The 24790-nt window shown below is 42.4% G+C and overlaps 1 protein-coding gene across 5 annotated transcripts in view; it reads left to right on the top strand.

Annotated features, from left to right (window-relative positions):
• Nucleotides 1-24790, top strand: part of LOC129828030 (protein diaphanous homolog 2-like) — a 644069-nt gene that overhangs the window by 390475 nt on the left and 228804 nt on the right. For all 5 annotated transcript variants that reach the window (XM_055889439.1, XM_055889440.1, XM_055889442.1 and 2 more), the window contains one exon: nucleotides 4968-5097. In XM_055889439.1, coding sequence (XP_055745414.1) covers nucleotides 4968-5097 — 130 coding nt within the window. The remainder of the gene's footprint in view (nucleotides 1-4967; nucleotides 5098-24790) is intronic.

Below are 24790 nucleotides of genomic sequence, written 5' to 3'. Positions count from 1 at the left end.
GTTTAAAAAAAGGATATCTCCCTCTCTCTTCTCCCCCCTCAAACCAGCCATCCTGAAGTCTTGACAGAAAACAATCTGTTTGAGCCGTCGAGGGCGAGGGGGGTAAGCCATCCCCGGTGCCCCTACCTAAAGCACCCCTCCAGACCCTACTTTCTCCCTCCTATCTCCATGAGGGAGGGATGCGGGGAAAAAATTTGTTAGGGAGTTATTCAGTCTGCTCGACTACCTCTCTGGGGTGTTACACATTTAGAGCTGAATAGATGTATCCTGTTGTACTATACCGCAACATTATCTATTTTCAATTCATTTTCAACGTTTTGTGCCCGAGATTCGCGAAAGGGTTATCTACGATTGCACATTTGGCCTTTTTGACACCTTCGTGCTGGGAAACGTGGAGCAACTAAGTATTTTTAGGAGTGGTTGACACATGGGTCCAATGTTATGAACAGCTGTAATTAAAATTAAACTTGCCTTTGAATTACCTTAAGTAAATAAGTAAAAAGGGTCAACTATGTAACCTGTTTTCCAGCAGCAAAATAAAACAAGTTTTTGGGGTTGTTAAAACACACACCTTGCAGTGCTGCGCTGACATGTGGATGCATGATTCAATGCTGTTCAGATGCAGCTTGACAGATCTTCCTCAGTGGGTAACTCCCCAACCCCTCCTCCCCAGTCCTGCTGAAACATGTATATTTACAGTACACATACATTGTAGTATATTCATGGGTAAATACTGTGGTATGATCCAGTAAGATTCGGTAACATTTTACAAACCATAAGTAATGTACCTTAAAAATGTTACTTTTGTTAGCCTAATGTAACTACACAAAAATAACTGTAGAACCAACACTGTGTTTGTAGGTAGTTACATAGTAATAGCTTTATTCACCAATTTATTTTCCATTATATTTGTGAATGGCCAAAGGAACTGAAATCTAGGTAAACAGCAGCGCAGTGCATCTGACCTAGCCTGTCATGAGTGACATTCTTTATTTTGAAGTGCCGACCCCCAAGTGCCGACCCACACTTCAGAAAGTTTTCATACCCCTTGACTTATTCTACATGTTGTTGTGTTACAGCCTGAATAAAAAATGTATTCAATCATCATTTTGTTCCTCACCCATATACACACAATACCCCCTAATGTCAAAGTAAAAACATGTTTTTAGACATTTTTGCAAATGTATTGAAAATGACATACAAAAATGTATCATTTACTTAAGTATTCACACCCCTGAGTCAATACATTTTCAAATCACCTCTGGCAGCGATTACAGCTGTGAATCTCCCTAAGAGATTTGCCTGCCTTGATTGTACAACATTTGTAGATTATTTTTTAAATGATTTAAGCTCTGTCAAATTGGTTGTTGAACATTGCTAGACAACCATTTTTCAGTCTTGCCATAGATGTTCAAGCATATTTTAGTCAAAAGCTGTAACTCTGCCACTCCGGAATATCCACTGTCTTCTTGGTAAGCAACTCCAGTGTAGATTTGGTCTTGTGTTTTAGGTTATTGTCCTTTGTCTGGTGGAAAGCATACTGAACTAGGTTTTCCTCTAGGATTTTGCCTGTCCTTTGTTCTATTCTATTTCATTTGTATCCTGAAAAACTCCCCAGTCCCTAAATATTACAAGCATACATGATGCAGCCACCGCTATGCTTGAAAATATGGAGAGTGGTACTCAGTAATGTGTTGCTGTCACGCCCTGGCCTTATTATTCTTTGTTTTCTTGATTATTTTAGTTAGGTCAGGGTGTGACATGGGTAATGTTTATGTTTTGTTGGTTTTGGATGTTTATTTGGTAAAGGGGTTATGGGGTGTAAAATATGGTTTTGTGTTTAGTGTAGATGTCTAGCGTTGTCTATGTTGGTGAGTGATCTAGAAGAGTCTATGGTTACCTGAATGAGTTCCCAATTAGAGACAGCTGATGTCGGTTGTCTCTGATTGGGAGCCTTATTTAGGGTAGCCATAGGCTCTCATTAATGGTGGGTAATTGTCTATGTCAGAACGTTTGTAGCCTGTCTGTCTATGCACAACGTTTGTAGCTTCACGGTCGTTTTGTTATTTTGTATAGTTTGTATTAAGTGTTCGTCTTTCATTTAAATAAATTCATTATGACTGCATACCTTGACGCGTATTGGTCCGACCCATGCTTCTCATCTTCAGACGAAGAGGAGGAGAACGATCGTGACAGTTGCATTGGATTTTCCCCAAACATAACACTTTGTATTCATGAAAACAAGTTAATTGCTTTGCCACATCTTTGCTGTATTACTTTCAAATCCAATTGTATTAGTCACATACACATATTTAGCAGATGGTTGTGCAGGTATAGTGAAATGCTTGTGTTCCTAACACCTACAGTGCAATAGTATCTAACAATTCACAACAATACAAACACATATCTAAATGTAAAATGATACTCATTCCAGGGGTTTTCTTAATTTTTTATTATTTTCTACATTATAGAATAATAGTGAATACATCACATTTATGAAATAACACATATGGAATCATGTAGTAACCAAAAAAGTGTTAAACAAATCAAAATATATGTTGTGTGAGATTAGTTGTTGATTACTACATGATTCCATGTGTTTTTTCATAGTTTGCATGTGTTCACTATTATTCTGCAATGTAGGAAATAGTTAAAAATAAACAAAAACCCTTGAATGAGTAGATGTGTCCAGACTTTTGACTGGTACTGTATATAAATATTAGGACGCTGTTGCGCCTTCTTCACCACGATGTCTGTGTGGGTGGACCATTTCAGTTTGTCCGTGATGTGTACGCCGGGGAACTTAAAACTTTTCACCTTCTCCACAACTGTCCCGTCCAAGTGGATAGGGGGGTGCTCCCTCTGCTGTTTCTGGAAGTCCACGATATTTCCTGCTGTATGTAATAACACAAAAAATAAAGGTTCTAGGCTAATAATGTAAGAAATAACACACAAAAAAATGAAATACTGCAAAGTTGCTTAGGAGCTAGAAGCAGAGTCGCCATGTACGTCGGCGCCATCTTCTCCTTTAGTGCTATGTTGCAAACAGGATGCATGTTTTGGAGTATTTTTATTCTCTACGGGCTTCCTTCTTTTAACTATGTAAAGTAGGTTAGTATTGTGAACATATTTAAGCTTGCCATAACAAAGGGGTTGAATACTTATTGACTCAATACATTTCAACTAATTCATTTTTCTTAATTTGTATTAATTTCTTAAAACATATTTGCACTTTGACGTTATGGGGTATTGTGTGTAGTAGGCCAGTGATACAAAATCTAAATTGAAACCATTTAAAATCCAGGCTGTAACACAACAGAATGTTGAACAAGTCAAGGGGTGTGAATACTTGTTGATGGCACTGAAAAAAAGCCTATGTGAAAAATAACACCAAGCGAGAAAATGCATATATGCATCAATGAGTCAATTGCTCTAAAATTTGACAGGGTTTTAAGAGAGGAAGAGGGGAGGAAAGGGATTTGGCTTGCCCCTGCTCTCCAGCACAAATATATCATTGAAAGGTCATGCAGAATCTCTGAAAAAACGTGTGCAGTTGTCCACAATGGAAAATATGCCCCTGGCAGTCGCTGTACTGGCCTTTTTCTCTCCAATTGTATTAATCTAGTCTAGCACATTCTATTCTCTTTTCCTTTCTCCAACCTTTTTATATTTTTTTATTCAGATGTGCTGTTTGATATGTTGTGTGTTTTACTGTGTGTATTAATCATTTGTGTTTGTATTCAAGTATACTTAATGCATTGGCATATCGGCCCTTGTGCTCTCTTGCAGATGCATAGTTCTCAGAATGCCTCTCAGCCCATCTTATCTCTAGATATGTGTGTGACCTTCACTAACAAACTGTACTATATAGGCCCTCTTTATATGCCTCTGTCATATGGTAAAAGCAAAGTAGGCCAAAGGTGGTTCCTGAAAGACTGAAATAAAGTGAGCTGAAAGCATACATGCATAAGCCCTCCTGCCCAGACGACTCTCTGTATGTTTATGTTGGTTGTTTCATGCAGATCCTTTGTTGTCGTGGCCTTTTCTACAGATGTGGGTTCTTATTTTGATCACCTTGTTGAAGGAAAACATGTCAAACTTGCAGTGTATTTGAGGTTTAAAAGGGCTTCTGAAGTTTGTAATTTCCACTTTGAAATGTCAGCCTTGATTTATCAACCCCTAGAAAAATGTACATTAACTAAAATGCACATAATAATTCCCATTTCCTGTTGCTGCAGGATTACTTTCCTGCTGTAGCAAACTGGATGAAATTAAGATTCTACATCTGTAACGTTCTAAGAACATTCTATGGTCCTGTGTGGCTCAGTTGGTGAGAGCATGGCGATAGCAACACCAGGGTGTAACGTCTGAAGAGGAGGAGTGGTGATCAGACCAAAATGCAGCGGGTTTTGAAGACATAATGAATATTTATTAACAGAACGACGAAACACGAAACCTCTTTAACAAACTACAAAACAAATAAACGACGTAGACTGACCTAAAACATGAGAACTTACAAATACACGAAGAACGCACGAACAGGAACAGACTACATACACGAACGACAACGAAACAGTCCCGTGTGGTGCGACATACACAGACACGGAAGACAATCACCCACATACAAACAGTGAGAACAGCCTACCTTAATATGGTTCTCAATCAGAGGAAACGTCAAACACCTGTCCCTGATTGAGAACCATATAAGGCTAATTACCAATGAACCTAAACATAGAAACACATAACATAGACTACCCACCCAGCTCACGTCCTGACCAACTAAACAAAGTAAAACAAAGGCAAATAAGGTCAGGAACGTGACACAGGGTCGTGAGTTGGAGGTCAAATGTATTACAATGTATGCACTCACTGTTGTCAGTCACGTTGGGATAAAAGCTTTTGCTATATGCATATATTATAAGAACAACTAAAGCTGTGACTCACCCATGACTTCACCTCTCTCTCAGCTTCGAGACACTAAGTCGTCGGACCAAAACACAACCCTGCTTCACTTCCTGGCCGAAAAGTGTGAAGAGAAGTACCCGGAGATCCTGAGGTTCCCTGAAGAGCTGGAACACGTGGAGAGTGCTAGCAGAGGTAAGCCAGTCCGTCCTCTTTAAATAATGGACACTGCATCACTGGTTGAACCATAATGCTACGCAGACAACCTTAGACAGTAGTTTCTATTCTTATGTGAGAGATAGATGTACAGTACAATATACTGCAAAGTCAGAGAGTAATAAATACGTGTTGTCATACTCGCGTATCGCAATAGCAAAATGCTCTCTAATTGGACCTGGCAAGACAGTAAGCTATAGTTTCAACAAACAAGATATATTCCACCCGGCAATTTATGCCTCTTGAAATTGTACCATCTCACAGGAAAGCACAACATATTTCAGACAAAATACAATTTACTCCACAGCTGCAATCATTCTGGGTGTTAGCAGTCACCTTTACCAATTTACTGCCATGTTTCATTTCCGGATCTTCTTGTTTTGACCCCTCTGCATTGTGTTTTGTCGGTAACCAATATAAATCCCTCAACAAGGCCCAAATAGTATAGCTCTGTGTCTTCCTTGGCTCCATTTCAATGAAGAAAGATGTTGATTACAATTCTGATGTTATTTGCTTGTTTTCATCAAAGTATTTGTGTCACCTTCTTCCCCCACCGCTATCCTCACTCTTTAAACACTATAGACCCAGGTAAATCAAAGAGTAAATGGCCAATGGGATTGTCTTTGTCTCTGCATTATCACAATGACACAAAGTTATGACTTGTTTTCAGAGTGCTTGTTTCGGGAAGCTAGTTTCATTGCGTGACCTTGGGATATTTGCCTTGCGGCTGCCTTTTCTTCACCAGCAGCTCCCGGATCCCACACTGCATGGTTTACAAGGGGGTGACAAATCCTTTATTGGTTTTCTCCAATGGCTTAAACCAGGAGGCTCTGAGGTGTTTTACAACTTGATTTAGACCCGCCCATGTTTTATAGAGTGACCCGAGAGATTAGGCCCAACAAGGTTAAGATACTTTAATTAGGCCTGTTGGATCAGATGGAACAACAATTCCTAATGGCCAGAGAGCCGCTCTTTATCCTTGTGTTATGTATAAAACGGGAATATTCTTCCGCTCAGGAAGAGCGGCCCCTGCAGATTCAATATGGATGATATCTGGCAGCAGTTTCAGTGGTCGATGGGAGGACTTCAATGGAGCACAATGGACTCGTATACATTTTGAGATGACCACCAAGAAAGGTTACCACACCGGATGGGAGGCATGGCGTGGTGACAGGACAGAACGAGTGGCTTTAATGCTCTACACATTCTTGTCTTTATCTTCCATTGTGGATTGGCTTTGAGAATAAGAGAACATGGCTGTCATTTGTGGTGTGGAAGTGGCGTCTTTACAGCTCAAGTGGCATAACTACCTCGAGAGTAAACATGCTACGTTGTTCCACATTTGAATGATGTTGTTTACCTGACATGTATTTGTATTTATTTTACCTTTATTTAACGAGGCAAGTCAGTGAAGAATACATTCTTATTTTCAATGACGGCCAATGAACAGTGGGTTAACTGTCTTGTTCAGGGGCAGAATGACAGATTTTCACCTTGTCAGCTCAGGGATTCGATCTTGCAACCTTCCGATTACTAGTCTCAACGCTTTAACCTGTGTGTTCCCTCCTGTCACTTAAGTGTTTGCTGCCTCATTGTGTCCGGGAATAGACTTGTTTCTCTGACCATGCTGTCATTTCACCTGTCAATAAACAAATTCTGCGCTAATTCCATTCGCAAGTATTCAATGGGGAAACCCCAGATGCCTATTTACTTTGTTAGTTACCTAATTGGTTATTTAATCTAATTCCCATTAATTATGTGCTCGACTGAGGCAGCGAGGCAGCCATTGTTAAAGTGGACCAGACCCAGTCTTTATTATGGATACAGATGGATGAGTGTACGGCTCAAACTGTGAACTTGTATCAACTCGTTCAAGTCATTTCAGGGACAATCAATTATTGTACATGCTTGTTAGTTCAATTGGGTGAGACGAATAAGCTGACTCAATTCATTATGGCAAACACTATTGGAAAACACAGACATGACACTAAGGAGAAGGCTGTAGAGGACATAAAGCCTTTTACTTCACAGCGCTTTCCGTGGTGCCTGTATTTTATTTATATGTTAATTAACACAGAACTTATATACACAATACAATAACTTTATTGTCCATGGACATTTTCATTTTCTCTTGAGGTAAGAAAATAATTGGGGTAAAACCCGGAAAACTAGCCCTTTAAAGAGCATATGATTCCTTAGGGAGAGAGGCAGAAATAATGAGATTGGGAAAGATATTTTGTTTTTATCTCATGCCTATTTGTCAGCAGACAGCATTGATTTGAATCCTGAAATGCTGCTTTTTTTGTGGGGGGGGGATCCTTGGGACGTCCAACTCTGACACCACCCCATTAAAGTTGAAATGTAAAATGGTTAAGGAAAGAGTTAGGATTAGGGTAGGCACATCCCAAGGGATCCCTTATAGCACTAACCTTGACAGAAGTGCCTTTTCACAGGTGCAAAAGGAATTTGATGATTGAGTTACCCACTCCAACAAGAAACAGAACTCTGTGATCAATGTTTTAAATGACACACGGAGGGGGGGGGGGTGTCAGCGCTCATGTTGTTTTCTGTGATTTTAAGGGTAGTTCGAGCTGCCGGAGAGGAGAGAAACAAAGAAGCTAAAATCTCAGCTGCCTAGCCTCACTAAAACTAATTTAATCAGAGAACACTTTGAGGCTGGAACACAAAGGGAGCTTGGCGATGGCTGGGCCATGTGTTGGCTTGATACCAGTCTGGAGGAGCTTTTATACTTGTGTAGAACGAGGCCCAGCTGAATAATTTACCGACTATCTTCCAGATCCTTTACAAGGCTTTTTGGTCTCCTGTCAGGTAAATTGGTATTAAAACATGGTAAAACGTTGTTCAGTTTGCCCTAACCCGAGCTACAGTATATCTAGTCATCTCTCTTTTTTGCATCTCTCATTCTCACTCTCTTTAATCACTACAGTGCATTAGATTAACTTTGTTTCCATGTCGCCACTAAAATAACTTTTTAGTTCCTCCTCTTTGTTTTATTCCTACTCCTCTACTTGGCCCGTGGCAGGCGGCATGCTTGAATGGAAGTACAGTTGAAATCGGAAGTTTACATACACCTTAGCCAAATACGTTTAAACTCAGTTATTCACAATTCCTGACATTTAATCATAGTAGAAATGCCCTGTTTTAGGTCAGTTAGGATCACCACTTTATTTTAAGAATGTGAAATGTCAGAATAATAGTAGAGCGAATGATTTATTTCAGCTTTTATTTCTTTCATCACATTCCCAGTGGGTCAGAAGTTTACATACACTCAATTAGTATTTGGTTGCATTGCCTTTAAATTGTTTAACTTGGGTCAAACGTTTCGGGTAACATTCCACAAGCTTCCCACAATAAGTTGGGTGCATTTTGGACCATTCCTCCTGACAGAGCTGGTGTAACTGAGTCAGATCTGTAGGCCTCCTTGCTCGCACATGCTTTTTCAGTTCTGCCCACATATTTTCTATTGTGTTGAGGTCAGGGCTTTGTGATGGCCACTCCAATACCTTGACTTTGTTGTCCTTAAGCCATTCTGCCACAATTTTGGAAGAATGTTTGGGGTCATTGTCCATTTGGAAGACCCAAGCTTTAACTTCCTGACTGGTGTCTTGAGATGTTGCTTCAATATATCCACATAATTTTCCTGCCTCATGATGCCATCTATTTTGTGAAGTGCGCCAGTCCCTCCTGCAGCAAAGCACCACCACAGCATGATGCTGCCACCCCCGTGTTTCACAGTTGGGATGGTGGTCTTCAGCTTGCAAGCGTCACCCTTTTTCCTCCAAACATAACGATGGTCATTATGGCCAAACAGTTATAATTTTGTTTCATCAGACCAGAGGACATTTCTCCAAAAAGTATGATCTTTGTCCCCCTGTGCAGTTTGCATACCGTGGTCTGACTTTTTTATGGTGATTTTGGAGCATTGGCTTCTTCCTTGCTGATCAGCCTTTCAGGTTATGTTGATATAGAACTCGTTTTACTGTGGATATTGATACTTTTGTACCGGTTTACTCCAGCATCTTCACAAGGTCCTTTGCTGTGGTTCTGGGATTGATTTGCACTTTTCGCACCTAAGTACGTTCATCTCTAGGAGACAGAACACGTCTCCTTCCTGAGCAGTATGACGGCTGCGTGGTCCCATGGTGTTTACACTTGCGTACTATTGTTTGTACAGATGAACATGGTACCTTCAGGCGTTTGTACATTGCTCACAAGGATGAACCAGACTTGTGGAGGTCTACCATTTTTTTTCTGAGATCTTGGCTGATTTCTTTTGATTTTCTCAAGATGTCAAGCACTGAGGCACTGAGTTTGAAGGTAGGCCTTGAAACACATCCACAGGTACACCTCCAATTGACTCAAATGATGTCAATTAGCCTATCAGAAGCTTCTAAAGCTATGACATCATGTTCTGGAATTTTCCAAGCTTTTTAAAGCCACAGTCAACTTAGTGTATGTAAACGTACAGTGAAATAATATGTCTGTAAACAATTGTTGGAAAAATGACTTGTGTAGTGGACAGAGTAGATGTCCTAACCAACGTGTCAAAACTATAGTTCGTTAACAAGAAATTTGTTGAGTGGTTGAACAATGATAATAATAACTCCAACCTAAGTGTATGTACTTCCGACTTCCACTGTATGTCCCTTCAGGATGCCACTTCCTCTCTCTTTAGCCCTGTCTCCTCCATCAAAGCATCAGTAGAGCTCGGCAGAGTAATGCATCGAGTAATTTAGCGAGCAGAACAGCGCGCCTCCGTGTTTAGTACCACCACCCTCTGTTGTGATCTGTAGCTGAGGTGAGGCCACGTGACCTTGCAAACCCGAGGCCCTGAGCCGGCGAATTTCTGCCTGTTGCGTCAAGACCCGTGGGGGAAAACAGGGGTTGGCTGGTCGGAAGGAGGAAGGGGGGTGGGCCGTGGGCGTTGAGGAGGAGGGAGAGGGGGTTCAAACGATAGAATAATCACAAGCCCATCTACAAAGGGCTGGAGCATGCACACTTAATTTACCTGATTGAAAAGAGCAATCAGTTCCGGCTGATTTCCCTGAGAAAGGTTTTTCTTCAGTTCCCTTCCCTTGATTGCCCACTCCAAAGTGCCTCTCTCTCTCTCTCCAAGTCCCTCACCTCCACTGCTCCTCAGAGATAGAGAAATAAAGGAAGAAAGTGGATGAGTGTGAGAGAGAGAAGAACGAATGTGCGGCAGGCAGAGACAGGAGACCGGTAGCCCCGTCTTTGTCTGCTCTATTGCAGGCAGTCTCCCTTAATCACATTAGTCTGTGTTTGGCCCACTGCTTCCCCACCCATGTTAATTGCCTTGTATTGTTTCCATGTAATGTTAATGTTCTGCCTCCGTCATGACAAGTCCAAATAGAGAAATAAAAAGATAATTGCTAATCAATGGTAACTGGATCATTGTACAATCCACTCTAGGTTGAGTGGCGTAATTTGGCATTTGCTGGCAATCATTAATGTGATTCAGCAAATGCCCTTTTAACCTTCTTTTTTGGTTTGATTGTATTACTTGCATTTGCAGTCTATTATCCGCATTCTGATTCATCCCTCCAAAAACATTAGGGGAATCAATGTTACGTTCATCTATAATTGATGTATTAACGAAATTTGATTTGACAAAACTTCCTGTCTCGGGATAAATCCACTGGCCTTCAGAACTTCAGAACTTGCCTCACTGAAATCTCAATAGCCATTCCTGTAGAGTTGTGTAGATGCCATCTTGTTTTCTGAGTCATAGCACGGTCATAGAGTTGTGTGGATGCAGAACACATGCTAACGAGATGATAGATCTGCATTTGGACTGCTAGCAGGTCGACCATTCTCCCCTTCCTTGACACACATGATTGCATCTCTTATTATCTTGGAAGCTGTCTTGCCCATAGGGAGTAGCTGTAGAGGGAGGATGGAGGCTAGACTCCTCCCCGTGCAGGTAGAGATCAGGGCTAACTGGAGCCCGGCTCAGCACACACAGCTGTCCCCACGGGAGACTATTTTCTCAATGGACACACCCATTATCAATGGCTCACCTGCCTCAAGGTCACAGCTCATTTGAATCCTCCGGTTCACCCAGAGAGACACACAGGGTCCAGGGAATGTGCTGAGTCTCAATGAGGGCCTGGGACAAGTGGACTGATGACAATAAGGACTGACATTGTGGGGGTTGTTGTGCTACTTATACATGAATTGCACATTCTTATGCAAGAGTATGTTTTGTTTTAGACTATGTGCTCGTTTCAGCCCAGAAGTTTAAAAAAACAACAACAGACCATTAACCAGAAGGTTTCTAGTTTGAAACAGAGGCTAGACAATATGGGAGATGAACTGCTGATCAAGGCACTTAACCCCTACGTAGCTCCAGGGGTACTGAACTGTGGCTCACCCCGCGCTCCTTCATATGCGCCTAATGTATGGCGTGTGTTTGTGTTGTCTTGGGGAACAGAGCAAAATAAGCACTTTCTCAGCTGGTCCAATAATGTGTTATGATATTCTAATCATTGAGGTTGAGTTGGCATGCCAGTAGTTTTGAGATGACATAATGGCACTGTAGTGTGCGTTCCATGTGTTCCAGGCGCACCCTAAAATATTGGTTAGATGGAGTGGGTTGTGAACGACTTCATAGAAGCTGTCGTCTGATTCGGATTCCAATAGAAATAATGCTACTCTTTTGAGCTTCTCCAACACATTTATCCCATTCTTACAATGTCCCCTCCACGTCAGCATACATATCAGTAGGCATAGGATGTGCTCTTGAATTGGTTTTCATGTCGGTCCTCATCGGGGGCACACAATTAAAATCAATCAAGTTGAGTGCACATTCCAAACACAGGAAATGAATCAGCGTCATTGTTATACATTCTCTCTGCAAGGCCACTGGCTCTATTTGTTGTGGTTAGATATTGTAACTTCCTAGGACAGTAAATCTTGAGGCCTGATGCCCTTGTAACGTCTGGCAGCAATATGAATCAGGTGCTGTTTTGCATTGATTATCCCCTCTAATGTAAGAAATTGGAGGGGTTAGGTCATACACTTTATATTGTGGAGCTTTATGGCCGTGAAGCTGAATACATGGTCCTTTGACCTTCTCTCAACGGTGAGTAGTAAGACCCAGTATTAGACACTGTTTTAGACACAGTATTAGACACTGTGTTTGAACATTGAATTATAAAAATAAATAAAAATCTGACATGATTTAATGAGTAGCCATTTCCTCATGTGTTGTGTTCTTCATTGTCTGAGTGCTCCTTACCTCACTCTGTCACAATAGACAATGATTAGCATGTATTCAACTAGCGTTTTTGTTGCACTGCGAACAGTGCCGGCAACGCGCCGAAGGTTTAAATGTTGACCTTGTCTGCTGGAAAATTGTGATTGATAAAGCTCTCCTCAACTAATTTCTTGGAGTCTGGGACTGCCAGTGGTGACTCAAAGCACTTTCTGACACAACTTCAGAACTAAGTACCGACCAAAGGATCAGTCATTTATTTCGCTGGAATTACAGGGGAGCATTTCTCACAAGTGATTTTGGATCTCGGAGGCCATGCTTAATGGAAACCAGAGCATTGCTTCTTTCTCGCTACCCTTTATCTACATTCTTAATGTTTAGTTTTAAGGACCATCTCTCTTTTCATGGGGATTTATCCTGCTATCTTGGCTTTATTCAATAACTTTGTGTTCTCAGATCCATGTGCTGCCTGTGGTTTTTAGACTGTGGAGGGAAATCTTAAGTGAGGGCTGCCTTACATGTGCTATGATCTCTCTGCTCATATAAGCACCTGCTAGATCCGCTGGCTAAATCCTAGAGCTTATGCAGGATGAAATGTGGACGCAAATACTTTGAATGAGGAAAAATATTACTCAAATCCCACCTCAGAGTGGTGATCGACCTCTACAGAATCTCCTCAGGCCTCATTAATGGGTCTTACAAAGAAATATTTGTCATTCTTCTCAATATTATAATTTGGAACGCTACTAAGTTAAAAACTTCATTTGAACTTTAAAATGAGCAGAGCGGTCTGGACCAGTGTGCTAGCATACAACTTTTTGATACACATTATTTGATACATTTTAGCATATTTTGCCCATTATCGTGCACTTTCATGGTATTTGTTCAACATTCTAAAGGTCCCATTGTAACAATATCAACTCTCAGTCTTCCAACACACAAATTAGCTACTTTGACCAATCAAATCAAACTGTATTTGTCACATGCGCCGAATACAACAGGTGCAGACCTTACAGTGAAATGATTACTTACAAGTCCTTAACCACCAATGCAGTTTTAAGAAAAATAAGTGTTAAGTAAAACATTTTAAGAAAAATAACAAATAGTTAAATAACAGCAGTAAAACAACAGTAGTGAGACTATATACAGTGGGTACCAGTACAGAGTCAATGTGTGGGGGACCAGGTTAGTCGAGGTAATATGTACATGTAGGTAGAGTTAAAGTGACTATGCATAGATATTAACCAGAGAGTAGCAGCATCGTAAAGGGGGGCAACAACAACAATGCAAATAGTTGAATTTTTAGGGCCTTCCTCTGGTTTAGAGGGCAGTGATGTATAGGGCCGTACTCACTACACTCCGTAATGCCTTGTGGTCAGAGGCCGAGCAGTTGCCATACCAGGCGGTGATGCAACCAGTCATGATTCTGTCGATGGTTTGGTACAGGTGGGAAAGGGCAGTGTGGAAGGCAATGGAGATTGCATTGAATGTGGATCTGTTGGGGCGGTATGCAAATTGGAGTGGGTCTAGGGTTTCTGGAATAATGATGCTGGTGTGAGCCATGACCAGCCTTTCAAAGCACTTCATGGCTACAGACATGAGTGCTACGTGTCTGTAGTCATTTAGGCATGGTATCTTACTGTTCTTTGGCACAGGGACTATGTTGGTCTGCTTGAAACATGTTGGTATTACAGATTCGGACAGGGACAGGTTGACAATGTCAGGGAATACACTTGCCAGTTGGTCAGCGCATGCTCAGAGTACACGTCCTGGTAATCCGTCTGGCCCCGCGGCCTTGTGAATATTGACCTGTTTAAAGGTCTTACTCACATCGGCTACGGAGAGCGTGATCACAGTCGTCCAGAACAGCTGATGCTCTCATGCATGCCTCAGTGTTGCTTGCCTCGAAAGCGAGCATGAAGTAATTTAGGTCATTTGGTTAGGTCGTGTCACTGAGCAGCTCGCGTCTGTACTAGCCTTTGTAGTCTGTAATAGTTTGCAAGTCCTGCCACGTCCGACGAGCGTCAGAGCAGGTGTAGTACGATTCAATCTTAGTCCTGTATTGATGCTTTGCCTGTTTGATGGTTCGTCTGAGGGCATAGCGGGATTTGTTATATGCGCCCGGGTTATACTCCCGCTCCTTGAAAGTGGCAGCTCTACCCTTTAGCTCAGAGCGAATGTGGCTTGTGGTTGGGGTATGTACGTAAGGTCACTGTGGGGGCGACGTCATTTATGCACGTATTGATGAAGCCAGTGACTGATGTGGTGTACTCCTCAATGCCATCGGAAGAATCCCGGAACATATTCCAGTGTGTGCTAGCAAAGGAGTCATGTAGCTTAGCATCTGCGTCATCTGACCACTTCTTTATTGACCGAGTCACTGGTGCCTCTTGCTTTTGTTTTTGCTTGTAAGCAGGAATCAAAATTATATAATTATGGTCAGATTTGCCAAATGGAGGATGAGGGAGAGCTTTGTACACATCTCTTTGTGCGTAGGAAAGGTGGTCTAGAGTTTTTTTCTTCCTCTGGTTGCACATTTAACATGCTGGTAGAAATGAGGTAAAACGGATTTAAGTTTCCCTGCATTAAAGTCCCTGGCCACTAGGAGCTACGCTTCTGGATGAGCGTTTTCCTGTTTGCTTATGGCCTTAAACAGCTCATTGAGTGCGGACTTAGTGCCAGCATCGGTGTGTGGTGGTAAATTGACAGCTACAAGGAATATAGATGGAAACTATCTTGTTAAATAGGGTTGTCTTCAACTTATCATGAGATACTCTACCTCAGGCGAACAAAACCTTGAGACTTCCTTAATATTAGATTTTGTGCACCAGCTGTTGTTTACAAATATGCACAGACCACCACCCCTTGTCTTACCGGAGGCAACTGTTCTATCCTGCCGATACAACATAAATTCCGGCAGCTGTATGTTATTCATGTCGGCGTTCAGCAACAACTCGTGACACATAAGATATTACAGTTTTTAATGTCCCGTTGGTAGGATATTCGTGATCGTAGCTCGTCTATTTTGTCATCTGATTGTACGTTGGCTAATAGGAGAGGTTGTTTTCCTGGCACCACTCCGCCAGGGCCCTCAACTCCTCCCTGGAGGATGTCTCGTCTTTGTTGGTAATCAGGCCTACTATGGTTGTGTCGTCTGCAAACTTGATGATTGAGTTGGAGGCGTGTGTGGCCACGCAGTCATGGGTGAACAGGGAGTACAGGAGGGGGCTGAGTACGCACCCTTGTGGAGCCCCTGTTTTGAGGATCAGTGAAGTGGAGGTGTTGTTTCCTACCTTCACCACCTGGGGCGGCCCGTAAGGAAGTCCAGGACCGTGTTGCACAGGGTGGAGTTCAGACCCAGGGCCCCTAGCTTAATGATGAGCTTGGAGGGTACTATGGTGTTGAAGGCTGAGCTATTGTCAATGAACATTATTCTTACATAAGTATTCTTCTTGTCCAGGTGAGATAGGGGAGTGTGATGATAATTGCATCGTCTGTGGACCTATTGGGGCGGTGAGCAAATTGAAGTGGGTCTAGGGTGACAGGTAGGGTGGAGGTGATATGACTAGTCTCTCAAAGCACTTCATGATGACAGAAGTGAGTGCTACGGGGCGATAGTAATTTAATACAGTTACCTTATGGTGATTGTGTTGTCTGTGGATCTATTGGGGTGGTAAGCAAATTGATGTGGGTCTAGGGTGTCAGGTAAGGTAGAGGTGAATTGATCCTTAACTAGCCTCTCAAAGTACTTAATGGTGAAAGAAGTGAGTGCTACGTGGCGATAGTCATTTAGTTCAGTTACCTTTGCTTTCTTGGGCACAGGAACAATGGTGGACATCTTGAAGCAAGTGGGGTCAGCAGACTGGGATAGGGAGATGGCCGTAAACACTCCAGCCAGCTGGTATGTGCATGCTCTGAGGACGCGGCTAGGGATGCCGTCTGAGCCAGCAGCCTTGTGAGGGTTAACACTCTTGAATGTCTTACTCACATCGATCACAGAGAAGGAGAGCCGACAGTTCTTGGGAGCGGGCCGCATAGATGGCACTGCGTTATCCTCAAAGCAGGCGAAGAAGGTGTTTAACTTGTCTGGGTGCAAGACATCGGTGTCGGCGACGTTTGTGTGTGCGGTGCTTGCGTATGTCTACACTAGGCCTACCTGGCAGAATTATATTGTGATAATTAGCATCAATCTAATGTTGTTTTTTTGCAAACTCTGCAATCACATGAGCGCTGCAGAAACATCAATAACCAAACAACTGTCTCTTGCTGGTGTGCACTTGCATTAAAGAGTAATTTCACCCAAAAATCTAAATGTATCATTATTGTGGACTTAAAACATTCAATTGTGTTGTTTTTCTATTTAAAAGGTGTGCTTGTTTTGAGAGCAACAACCCCAAAAAACTAGAAAAATTGGAAACCTGGAAAAACTAAACGGAGAAAATGGAAATTGGGAAAAAACTGAGTCAAGCAAAAAATACAATGGATTGTATAGGGCCCTATATATGCTATGCTCAATTCACTTGTGTGTCCCCCCTGGGGGCAGAGTTGGTCTGAGGGAAGGGGTCCCCCCTTTCTGGCCAGTGGGTCCCTTTTCCCACTGATCCCCCTCCAGCCCAGAGAGGACTTCATGAACATGATACAGTTTATGTATTTAAAACTTTTAACAATGCATTACATTACACGTTGCATATACTGTGGTATTTTATACTGTGGTATTTTATACTGTGGTATTCTATACTGTGGTATTCTAGTGAGAGAGTGTTTAAAAGTGCAGTGGTCCGAGTGTAGTTATGTATGATTAAATGTGTGATCTAACTGCCCCACAATCAAGTAGGAAAGTTGATATAGTAGTCTATCAATGTAGTCAGACCAACTAGTTTACTAAATTGAACTTTAACAAAATGTAACTGCTTTGCTTTAAATGGTAAAGTAAAACTTTATTAACTTCTTCCACTACCCAACAAAAATATTTTAAAGAACTAGAGGAAGCCCCACGATTTTACTTCATGTAAATTTACCATCTAGTTTACTAAGAGATTTAACTAGTGCAAAACTTGCTTCTCTTTTTTCCAGATAGGATCATTTCTAATATCATTCCCTCAGGAGAAAAACAGGTGCATACTGTACAAACATGCAATGCTTCGTAAATCTAGCCTTCGATGTATGAAACACAAAAATGGCTCCTTCAACCAATTTTTACGCGTTACTTGGGAATCTCACTTTGACAATCAGAACATCACACAAGGACATGTTTGACAACATTTCTCCAGAGACCCAAGATATTCCTTCCGACAGGAAAGGACACTGTATTCCCTGTCTCTGACAGAAGGTGTGGGCCCAAAATGTGCCATATCCGGCTCCATGCCCCCGTTTTACCTTGCCCAACGTTGGGCCTGCCAGCCCGTGCTGAGTGGACCGCCGTGGGAATAGAGTCCACTGCCGCCACGTTTCTATTCGCCACACACAGCTGCTTAGTGCACTGAGATGATAATTAAAGATAGAAGATTTCCCCAGGGTCGAGCCAGTGTGGGAAAGGACATCAGGAGTTCATCCCTGTGCCTGGGCCAAAGGCACACACACACCAAAAATATATACGTTGTTAGTTAAGCTTTAAATGGGGTCAGGTTGAACATTGCTACCGGCGTTCTCTGTGCCGTGTCTAATGTGGGCCGTCTGAATCACATTCCAAAGGAGATTCACCTCTCACTTCTCTGCTGCGATTTGCTTTCATTACCTCTCTGACGCACTGTATATACCGATGGCTCCTCCACTCATCACTTTGATTTATTATAACCGCCTTACGGAGCATTCGCCTTGAATGCCCGTCTGTCAATAAAGTACTTTTTTTTTATGAACATGGGCTATTATTGTGAACAGATGATTGAGGCATATCAACACCATTTCCAGTGGGCATTTCCTGCTCTCCATTTCCCGCTCTCCATTTCCTGCTTTTTTTCAAAGTGTGTAATTGGATAGTGATTGTATAGTTGTTGAAAATGGCAGTGTTTTAAGATAGTTTTTTCCCCTACCCCTGAACTTGTGCTAATTTTCCTGCCCAAAGCCTTGAGAGAAGTGCCATTGGCCAATTTGACTTGTTAATTCTCCTCCAGAGATGAATCTGTAGGCCCTGACAATGAGAGCCAAGCTTGTGTGGAGATTCCACTCAGAGGCTGCGCTGACGATCCGTCTTGACAAACTGTGAAAAATAGGAAATATGACACAAATGTTCTCATAAATCTATTTAGTATAAGGCATAGCCTATGGCAAATAGTTTGTAGCCTGGGAGAGGGGAAATTGAGTGAGAGAGTGGGAGAGAGAAAAAAAGTTGAACTTTGAAGATATTAATACCGTCGTGAATATATCTATTATCCACATTCATTTCCAAGGCACTGCGGCATAATAAAGCACTGCCCATCTCCCATTTAAACTCCCAGCACTACTTGGCTCTGGGCTGTATTACGTTGACAAAATACCATTCTGCATGGGGTGAAACACAAAGAGGAACATTTGTCTTTGGTTCCGAATGGAATTGGAAGGGAATCATGGCGTTAGGAAGATACTCTCACACTCCAACCCAAGGACTCTATATAGTCGGCTCAATAAAACTGTTGAAAAGATGGACGTAATTCAAAATCTGAGTTATACAAAGGACCCTTCTGTGTGTCAAATAGATGTGTTCGCCTGCATGTCTCAGAGAGTGTGTGTTATGAAGAAGAACATTTTAATTTCTCATAAGAATTATGTGACACAACTTTTTGACTATTACTCAAACAAAACATGTTCTCTTTATTCCAGTTACATTCCAGCTGTGCCCAATGAGCACTGTACCAAAACAGCAAGTTCTTGAAATTAGACTGACACAGCAAAATACATCTCCTTCATCGTACACTGCATTACCAAAAGCACGTGGACACCTGCTTGTTGAACATCTCATTGCAAAATCATGAGCATTGATAATGAGTTGGTACCCCCTTTGCTGTTATAATAGCCTCCACTCTTCTGGGAAGGCTTTTTTCTTGGAACATTGCTGCATGGACTTGCTTCCATTCAGCCACAAGAGCATTAGTGAGGTTGGGCACTGGCTCGCAGTCAGCCTTCCAATTAATCCTGAAGGTTTTCGATGGGGTTGAGGTCAAGGCTCTGTGCAGGCCAATCAAGTTCTTCCATACTGATCTCGACAAACCATGTATGTATGGACCTCGCTTTGTGCACGCCGAAAGAGAAAAGGGCTTTTCTGAAACTGTTGCCACAAAGTTGGAAGCACAGAATTGTCTAGAATGTCATTGTATGCTGTAACGTTAAGATTTCCCTTCACTAGAACTAAAGGGCTTAGCCCGACCATGAAAAAGATCCCCAGACCAATTTTCCTCCTCCACCAAACTTTATAGTTGACACTATGCATTTGGGCAGGTAGCATTCTCCTGGCATCTGCCTAACCCAGATTCATCCGCCAAACTGCCAGATGGTGAAGCATGATTCATCACTCTAGAGAACTTGTTTCTACTGCTCCAGATTCCAATGGCGCCGAGCTTTACACCACTGCAGCCGAGACTAGGCATTGTGCATGGCTGCTCGGCCATGGAAACATATTTCATGAAGCTCCCGATGAACAGTTATTGTGCTGACGTTGCTTCCAGAGGCCGTTTGGAACTTGGTAGTGAGTGTTGCAACCAAGGACAGACCATTTTTAAGCGCTACGTGCATCAGCACTCGGAAATCCCGTTCTATGAGCTTGTGTGGCCTACCACTTTGTGGCTAAGCCGATGTTGCTCCTAGACGTTTCCACTTCACAATAACATCACTTGCAGTTGACCGGAGTTGCTCTAGCAGGGCATACATTTGACGAACTGACTTGTTGCAAGGTTGGCATCCCATGACAGTGCGACTTTGAATGTCACTGAGCTCTTCAGAAAGGCCATTCTACTGCCAATGTTTTGTCTATGGAGATTGCATGGCTGTGTGATCGATTTTATACACCTGTCAGCAATGGGTGTGGATGAAATAGCGGAATTGATTAATTTGAAGTGATGTCCACATACTTTTGTATATATATAGTGTACCTCTGCAAACATGTCTTGCAGAGACACATTTGAGCATTTGAAAGATTTTGACAAAACATCGATTTTTCATACCAACTGTGTTTACTTTAACTCTTTCTGCTTTCTCTTCCCTTTCCATCTCCATCTTTCTGTGGTGTGCTCTACTTTTGCTGTGAAATGTTTTAGCTGTCACACCTGAGGAGTACATTCTCCTTTCAGATCAATCCATGGAGATGTGCCCTACATTCTACTCTATTTTTCCTCCTAAAAAAATGACTAAAAAATCACGGCCCTTATCTCTGCTTCACGTACATCCTTTATGGGCACCACATTCCGAGGTCTCTGCAACATAGGGATATTTTGACTGTTTAAATTAAAGCAAATAATAGAAACAGAGAAAATGGTGTACCCTTGTCTGGCACCATAAAAAAGGAGATACACGACCACTAATATCACAATGACATATTAACTAGTCACGGAGCAGGCGTAAAACTAGCTAAAGTTTTTGGGTGGCGGAAATATATACAGAATATACAGCTGAAGTCGAAAGTGTACATACACCTTAGCCAAATACATTTCAATTCAGTTTTTCACAATTTCTGACATTTAATCCGAGGAAAAAGTCCCTGTCTTTGGTCTGTTAGGATCAACACTTTATTTTAAGAATGTGAAATGTTAGAATAATAGTAGAGAGAATGATTTATTTCAGCATTTATTTCTTTAATCACATTCCCAGTGGGTCAGAAGTTTACATACACTTAATTAGTATTTGGTAGCATTGCCTTTAAATTGTTTAACTTCGGTCAAACATTTCGGGTACCCTTCCACAAGCTTCCCACAATAAGTTGGGTGAATTTTGTCCCATTCCTCTTGACAGAGCTGGTGTAACTGAGTCAGGTTTGTAGGATCCTTGCTCGCACACACTTTTTCAGTTCTGCCCAAAGATTTTCTATAGGATTGAGGTCAGGGCTTTGTGATGGCCACTCCAATACCTTGACTTTGTTGTCCGTAAGCCATTTTGCCACAACTTGGGGTCATTGTCCATTTGGAAGACCCATTTGCGACCAAGCTTTAACTTCCTGACTGGTGTCTTGAGATGTTGCTTCAATATATCCACATAATTTCCCTTCCTCATGATGCCATCTATTTTGTGAAGTGCACCAGTCCATCCTGTAGCAAAACACCCCCACAACATGATGCTGCCATCCCCGTGCTTCACGGTTGGAAGGTGTTCTTCGGCTTGCAAGCCTCCCCCTGCATTAAGTACTGCAGTGTATCTCCTCCTCATGGACTGCACCAGATGTTCCAGTTCTTGCAGTAAGATGTTACCCCAATCTTCCACCAAGGCACCAGCAAGTTCCCGGACATTTCTGGGGGGAATGGCCCAAGCCCTAGCCCTCACCCTCCGATCCAACAGGTCCCAGAAATGCTCTTAACTCTTCGCTGGCCCTTGCAGAACACTGACAGTCCTGTCTTGCAGGAAATCACTCACAGAATGATTGGTATGGCTGGTAGCAGTGTCATGCAGCAGGGTCATGTCAGGATGAGCCTGCAGGAAGGGTACCACATGAGGGAGGAATATGTCTTCACTGTAATGCACAGTGTTGAGATTGCCTGCAATGACAACAAGCTAGGTCTGATGATGCTGTGACACACCACCCCAGACCATGACAGACCCTCCACCTCCAAAATCGATCCCGCTCCAGAGTACAGGCCTCGGTATAATGCTCATTCCTTCGACGATAAACGCGATTCCGACCATCACCCCTGGTGAGACAAAACCACGACTCGTCAGTGAAGAGCACTTTTTGCCAGTCCTGTCTGGTCCAGCGACGGTGGGTTTGTGCCCACCAGACCGCTGTTGCCGGTGATGTCTGGTAAGGACCTGCCTTACAACAGGCCTACAAGCTCTCAGTCCAGCCTCTCTCAGCCTATTGCAGATAGTCTGAGCAATGATGGAGGGATTGTGCGTTCCTGGTGTAACTCGGGCAGTTGTTGTTGCCACCCTGTACCTGTCCCTCAGGGTTGATGTTCGGATGTACCGATCCTGTGCAGGTGTTGTTACATGTGGTCTGCCACTGCGAGGTCGATCAGCTGTCCGTCCTGTCTCCCTGTAGCGCTGTCTTAGGCGTCTCACAGTACGGACATTGCATTTTATTGCCCTTGCCACATCTGCATCCTCATGCCTCCTTGCAGCATGCCTAAGGCATGTTCACGCAGATGAGCTGGGACCCTGGGCATCTTTCTTTTGGTGTTTTTCAGAGACAGTAGAAAGGCCTCTTTTGTGTCCTAAGTTTTCATAACTGTGACCTTAATTGCCTACCGTCTGTTATCTGTTAGTGTCTTAACGACCATTTCACAGGTGCATGTTCATTAATTGTTTATGGTTCATTGATCAAACATGGGAAACAGTGTTTAAATCTTTTCGATGAAGATCTGTGAAGTTATTTTGAGTTTTACGAATTATCTTTGAAGATAGGGTCCTGAAAAAGGGATGTTTCTTTTTTTGCTGAGTTTATATTTACTGTATATATACTGGACAAAAATATAAACAGAACATGCAAAGTGTTGGTCCCATTTCTCATGAGTTGAAATAAAAGATCCCCAAAATGTTCCATACACACACAAAGCTTGTTTCTCTCAAATGGTCTGCACAAATGTGTTTACATCCCTTTTAGTGAGTATTTCTCCCTTGCCAAGATAATCCACCCACCTACGACATGACCATTACACAGGTGCCACCTTGTGCTGGGGTCAATAAAAGGTCACTCTAAAATGTGCGGTTTTCACAGAACACAATGCCACAGTTGTCTCAAGCTGTAAGAGAGCATGCAGTTGGCATGCTGACTGCAGGAATGTCCAACAGAGCCTTTGCCAGATAATGTAATGTTCATTTATCATCCATAAGCCGCCTCCAATGTCCTATTCATAGAATTTGGCAGTACATCTAACTGGCCTCACATCCACGGACCACGTATAACCACGCCAGCCCAGGAGTTCCACATCCGGCTTCTTCACCTGCGGGATCATCTGAGGAGGGGGAGGGGGGTAGTGGGTTCTTAGGAGTTTTTCTGTCTGTAATAAAGCCCTTCTGTGGAGAAAACTCATTCTGATTGGCTGTGCCTGGCTCCCAAGTGGGTGGGCCTGGCTCCCAAGTGGGTGGGCCTAGGCCGTCCCAGGCCCACCAATGGCCGTGGCCTAATGACTTCATTTCAATTGACAAAATTGTAAAATTGTTGCACGTTGCGTTTATATTTTTGTTCAGTGTATTCACACGACGCTGTTGTATTCTTGCTGGACCTCTTCAGATGGGTTTGAGAGAATAGATTGTTTGACACGACGTATAATTATTTTGGCTCCACAAGGGTGTTCGCGAGAAGGCTAAGCTCGTGGACCCCAGTCGAAACTCAATAATCCGCTTGGCCTTGTATATAAGCCTTCCCTTTTTAATAAAGATAGACACAAATACTTCAAATAAAGATATAATACCATTCGAATAATAACAGAGCATGCAGAACTACATCTGCTTCATATTGAGCATATGCTCCCCTGTCTATTCAACACTATGCAACAGAGTTAAATACCACTGTGTTGTAAATGAAATAGGGTAAGCACAATTGTATTTGCTATACTATTAGTGTATATTATCCTGATAATAGTGTTTTTAAGGGGAATACATGTTTGTCGATTTTAAGAACCAGTAAACTAGGGCTCTCCAACCCTGTTCCCGGAGAGCTACTGTCCTGTAGGTTTATGCTCCAAACCTCCAAACCTGATTCTAATAATGTACTGGCTGATAAGCCGAATAAGGTTAGTTACAACTGGGGTTGGAGTGAAAACCTACAGGAGGGTAGCTCTCCAGGAACAGGGTTGGAGACCCCTGCAGTAGCCCTCTTGATCCAGTGTCATTCACGAAAATGGCGGAGGACCAATTACCCTGATTAGAAGCAGCTATATTTCCCAAAAATGTTGTTTCTGATTGTAAAATTTGAACCTGCACTCTGAAGAAGGTGAAAGCCGATACAGTAAAAAAAACACAAATTTAAAAGGAATAATTAAGCTTTACGCAACGTATTGTGGCCTGCTGACCGGTCTCTCACTTTACTTATTCAAGTAAATGGTGCCTTGTGGGTGGAGGCATTTTGTTTATGTTTTATTTTTTTGTTGTTGCTCGATGTTAGTTTCAAAAAAGTTGGCTTATAAATACAGCAGAGCAGAGACTTTGAATGTAGCTTCCAGTGACCTGTTAATAAGTCCTGTCGCTACACTCCATTAGAATGGTTCATGGGGAAATAGGTTCTCCGGGATGTGGTGGGTATTTTAGTTTTTTTCCCTCTTTTTTAGAGTGGGTCAACACACACACACACACACACTCTGT

This window comes from Salvelinus fontinalis, chromosome 29, assembly GCF_029448725.1.
Source record: "Salvelinus fontinalis isolate EN_2023a chromosome 29, ASM2944872v1, whole genome shotgun sequence".
Taxonomy (NCBI): Eukaryota; Metazoa; Chordata; class Actinopteri; order Salmoniformes; family Salmonidae; genus Salvelinus; species Salvelinus fontinalis.
Note: the sequence above shows the minus strand (reverse complement) of the source record. Positions and strands in the feature narration are given on the sequence as shown.